At 40.1% G+C, this 5,716-nt stretch overlaps 1 protein-coding gene across 1 annotated transcript in view; it reads right to left on the bottom strand.

Moving 5' to 3' along the window:
- Positions 1 to 5,716, bottom strand: part of LOC106869838 (chondroitin sulfate synthase 2) — a 76,221-nt gene that overhangs the window by 20,218 nt on the left and 50,287 nt on the right. The window contains exon 2 of the mRNA XM_014915739.2: positions 5,391 to 5,519. Within this exon, the coding sequence (XP_014771225.1) occupies positions 5,391 to 5,519 (129 nt within the window). The remainder of the gene's footprint in view (positions 1 to 5,390; positions 5,520 to 5,716) is intronic.

Genomic DNA, 5,716 nt, shown 5'->3' with positions numbered 1-5,716 from the left:
ACACACACACACACACACACACACACACACACACACACACACACACACAATACAAGACAAACACACAAGCACAAATACACAGTAAGACAAGAGACAGAAATATAATACACACACACATATGCATGTATGTATGTCAGAAAGAGAGAGAGAAAGAGTGTGTGTATGTGTGTAAGTGTCTTGGTAATGTAAAGAGCAATGTAGAGCTTGCCTACAGCTTCAAATGTTCTAGATTGCGTGTCTATATCTATATCTATCTATTTGTGTGTGTGTGTGTGTGTGTGTGTGTGTGTGTAGATGCCTGAGGCAGCAGACATCTTTTAATGTACATTGTTCCTTTCCCCTTCAACAACTGTTGCTGCTTCTTGGCAGGGAGGGAGTTAGGGATTGGCTCTTCAATTTTCTTTCTTTTTCAGTTGACAACAACTACTACTAATAATAATAATAATAATGATGGCTCTTTAAATTTGGGGGCAGTGGGTGAAGTCGGTTACATTAACCCTAGTGCTCAACTGACTCTGAAAGAATGAAAGGCAAAATCAAACTCAGCAGAATTTGAAATCAGAACATAAAGACTGGACAAAATACCACTAAGCATTTTGTCCAGCATGCTAACAAGTCTGCCAGCTCACCACCTTAATAATAATAATAATAATAATAATAATAATAATAATAATAATAATAATAATAATAATAATAATAATTATTATTATTATCATAATGACTGGTTGATCATGGCAGCCCAAGATCAATGCCTGCAACATATTAAAGAATGGCAGTAGCCCAACATGTTGTGTATGTAAACTTACAAAATGAAGCCATTGGTCATGTTGTCTCCATGTGCAGTCATCTTGCACCTACAGAGTATCTCAACTGGCGTGATAGTGCAGCGCAATATATTCACTGGGTAATTTACGAAAACTTGGACCTGCCCCATGATAAAAACTGGTGGGAACATTGTTTTGTCTTGGTATAAAAGATGGGCCACAGCAAATATTCTGCTCAATACCACAGATTTGCTTGTCATTTGTTTGACTTAACCACTTGAGCATGTCCCTTAGTGGCTGACGATATGTACATCTCTGATCGTGAGCAGAAATAGTGGGGGAGCATCATAGCCATGTGTTGAGAGGAATTATTTGGGGTTTGGATAATTCATCTTTGGAAACATGATTGTTTTGCTCAACATCCTTAAACAAACCTTATTCAGGGACCTTTTGAGCGGGATGGGCTACTTGACCTGACGAAAATTCTAACTGGGCCCCACCTGCAAGGTCATGCACTGTTTATCTTGATATGAGATCACTCTGTCATGCACATGTGATTGTGATGCATCTGCCTGGTGTACCCTTATCTGGTGTGCCTTTATCAGACGAGTAGTCATGAGCAGTATACTGGGCTTCGTATATTTTACCCCAGTGTCACTTTGATGGCATGCACTGCTCTCTCTCACTCAATAATGATAATAAAAATAATAATAGACCTGAAGATAGAGACAGAAGCAGTCATATGCGCAGTTCAGGAACAAGCGTTAAGGACCAATTATATGAAGAACAGAATTGACAACACTACTGATAGCAACAATGTGTGGTGAGAGGGGTGAAACACTATGGTACATCGTTAGCGAATGCCTGAAATTGGCACAACGTGATTACAAACAATGCCATGACAATGTGGTAAGAATGATCCATTGGGAGCTCTGTGGAAATCACGGCCTACAAAGAACAAAGACATGGTATGAACAAACCCCAGAAGGAGTCACTGAAAATGAGAAAGAACATGTATGATTATCAACATAGCATGCCCCGGTGACAACAGGATCAATGTGAAAGAAGAAAAAATAAACAAGTATGATGATTTGAAGTGGGAAATAAGAAGGTTGTGGTCAATGAAGAGAGTAGACGTGATACCAACAGTAATTGATGCACTTGGAAGTATCAGCACTCAACTACTAACATGGCTGAAAAAGATTGGTGAAAGTGTGAAGGTAGAACACCTACAAAAATCAGCCATGCTTGGAACTTCAAGAATTCTTCGCTGGGTTATTGAAGCATGACCAGTAAACAAATGTCACCTTAGTCTGCTGGCTGTGGACAGGTGACACTTTCCATTATACCCAGCAAAATGACAGCAACCTGAAACTGAATTGCCAATTATAGTCACCCAGGGACATGCCATCAGAACAAATGTGATATAGACAAAGATTGGTAAAACTCAGTCAGAGAGCAAACGCAGAATATATGGAAAAGTAGATGAAAGTATTAACCATCTCTTAAGTGATTGTTGTAAGCTAGCACAAAAACAGTATAAATTGTGTTGGTAAAAAGAGTGCATTAGGATGTTAGCCAAGTGTGTGGAATGGAAATGACAGAGAAATGGTACAAACACAAGCCAGAAACTGTGATGGTAAATAATAATTATAGGCTCTTGTGGTATTGTGCCATAAAGACTAAACATAGAATTGAAGTAATGAGCCAGATATTGGCAAGAGAGGAGATTTTAGGCCAGGTGATGAAAAGGTAAAATATGATAGAAAGAAGAAGATTAAGGTTGTGAGGGTGTGGGAAAGAGGGGTGCTTTTTATGGTTCCAGTATTCTTGAGGGTACTTTGTCATTAGCAAACCACAACAACTGAAAGAATATGAGAGAAGGGTAATGGGGAAATATTTTAAGTGAGGTTATGAAAAGTGAAGTGACTGACTGCTGTGCGGGTGTGCTGGAGTAACAGAATAGTTGTAAGGATCAGAGGGGGGAGAGCAAGGAAAGGAGTAGTGTCATGGTTAGTGGGGAAAGATAAAAGGACAGAAGAGCGATGGGTACTGAGGTGGTGGACAAACTCTAAGGAGATGACCAGAGATGACCAAAGAGAGAGAGCGAGAAAGTTCTTTCAGTTTCTGTCTACCAAATCCACTCACAGAGCTTAGGTCGGCCCGAGGCTATAGTAAAAGTCAGTTGCCCAAAGTGTCACATAGTGGGATTGAACCTGAAACTATGTGGTTGGTAAGCAAGCTACTTACCACACAGCCAGAACAAACTGACCCCAGGACTTATTTTTTAAGCCTAGTATTTGTTCTATTGGTCTCTTACTGAATCACTAGATAATGGGGACATAAACACACCAACACCGGTTGTCAAGCGGTGATGGAGGGGATTTAGACGCACACAGATACACACACACACACATATGACAGGCTTCTTTCAGTCTCCATCTACCAAATCCACTCACAAGGTATTGGTCAGCTTAAGGCTATACGAGAAGACACTTGCTCAAGGTGTATGTATGCATATATGTATACACACACACACACACACACACACACACACATCCAGCATGGAACATGGATGTTAACTGATGAACATACATACATACACACACACATATGTGTGTGTGTGTGTGTGTGTGTGTGTGTGTGTGCAGATGAGTGCACACACACACAGAGAAACACTCCTTGTTCTTGCATATGTGTGTAAGTTGCTTCAGAAAGTTCATAACAGTTTCACTTGAAGAGTGAGTTTGGGGGGAGTAGTGGTAGTGGGGTGGTGACAAAAGTAGTAGTAGTAGTGGTGGTGGTGGTGGTGGTGGGGCGGTGGTGAACATACTGTTCACAAGAGTGTGTTAAATGAAAAGTAACTTTCAAAAAGAAAAAAGCAAGAAAGAAACCAGAAAAACTTTTAAAAACGTAAACCAGGCTTTAAACTACCAATCCTGCCATTATTTTCTTATTGTAAATAAAACAAGATGTGACATTAGTATAGTCATTACCGTTGTTGGTGGTGTTGTTGTCGTTGTTGTTGAAGAAAGAAGTGGAACGGCAGAAGTTCTGAGTATTTTCAGCATAGGGGTGGTTGTGGGATTTTCGAGCGGGATCGTTGCTGGTGCCCCTGGACTGGCTCTTGTGCGGGTGACACATGAGGTTTCTCGAGCGAGATGAGCGTGGCCGTTGCCAGTACCGCCTGACTGGCCTTCGTGTGGGTGACACGTAAAAGCACCCACTACACTCTCTGAGTGGTTGGTGTTAGGAAGGGCATCCAGCTGTAGAAACACTGCCGAATCAGATTGGAGCCTGGTGTAGCCATCTGGTTTCACCAGTCCTCAGTCAAATCGTCCAACCCATGCTAGCATGGAAAGCGGACGTTAAACGATGACGACGAATACAAAATCTAACAAAACTGCCAACATTCTGCATCAGCAAAAATTAAATATCTCAGATGGAATAATGATATCTTTTATATTTGTGCCAGTCATTGGGCTGTAGTTATGGTGGGGCACCATCTTCAATTGACCCTTGTGACTATTTTTTTTAAAGCTTTATTGGTCTCTTAAGCCAAACTGCAAAGTTATGGGAAAGTAAACAAACCAACACCAGTTGTTAAATGATTGTGGGGAAACAAACGCACACACATACATATGTGTGTGTGTGCGTGTGTGTGTGTATACAGGGTGGCCCAAAGGTAGGTTTACAGTTATTCAACTATCTCTTTCGCATTAATATATTAATAGTCTAGATCTTAATTATAAAAAAAATATGAAACCATTATTCTATGCTAATTTAGTTAATTTTGTCAAGCTCCCTTTTCAGTTTGTGAGATAGAAATTTAAATGTAATAAAATGTTTTAAATTTAAAGTGCCTAACTGTATAACTGTAAACCTACTTTTGGGCCAAAAATATTTTGACCATACTATACTGATGATCGAAAGTTACATATTGTTGTAATAATCGTGAAATTGTTCGATATATAGTTAAGTCTGTTTTGTGAGAAGCCAGTTTTTGAGAGTTGCATTTCCTCGCATTTGGTAAAAATGTGTTTATTATGGTAGTTTTAGCGTGAGGCATTCTTCTATAGTAATGCCCTTATATAAATATAAATATATATATATATATATATATAGGGGGTTCTTAGTTTCCATCTACCAAATCCACTCACAAGGCTTAGTGCATAGTAATAGCAGAGTTTGTTTTATTAGTGTATTATATGTGAAGGCGCATGGCTTTGTGGTTAGAGTATTTGGCTCAAAGTCATAAGTTCAATTCCCAGTGGTGTATTTTGTCCCTGAGTAAGACACTTTATTTCACGTTGCTCCAGACCACTCAGCAGGCAAAAGTGAGTTGTACCTGTAATTCAAAAGGGACCAGCCTTGTCACACTCTGTATCACACTGAATTTCTTTGAGAACTATGTTAAGGGTACCACGTATCTGTGGAGCGCTCAGCCACTTGCATGTTACTTTCACGAGCATTCTGTCCCGTCAATTGGATCAACTGAAACACCCTCGTCATCGTAACCTATAGAGCGCCAGTTATATGCTGGCATGGAAGGCAGGTAATAAACAATGATGATGATACACACACACACATTCATACAAGAGAGAAAGATTGAGATAAATAACTTACCCCAGCAAATTTTTTACAAGATTTGCCTGTAGATTGTAAGATACACTGTCCCAGTACCACCTCCATGGACATTTCCTTCTGTACATTGTAGCATCCTTTTAACTTTTTCAGGGTCATCGCCAACATTGACTGCAAATGGAAAAGATAAGAGTTGTTACAGTTCATTCATCGATCATGTTTGGATAGTGCTTTTTACGTGCCACCAGCATGGGGGCCAGTCAGGGGGTACTGGCATCAGCCACATTTGGTTGGTGCTTTTTACGTGCCACCAGTACAGGAGCCAGTCAGGGGGTACTGGCATCATCCACGTTCGGATGGTGCTTTTT

The sequence above is a fragment of the Octopus bimaculoides genome, chromosome 9 (genome assembly GCF_001194135.2).
Source record: "Octopus bimaculoides isolate UCB-OBI-ISO-001 chromosome 9, ASM119413v2, whole genome shotgun sequence".
NCBI lineage: Eukaryota > Metazoa > Mollusca > Cephalopoda > Octopoda > Octopodidae > Octopus > Octopus bimaculoides.
This window is presented reverse-complemented; position numbering and strand designations above follow the sequence as displayed.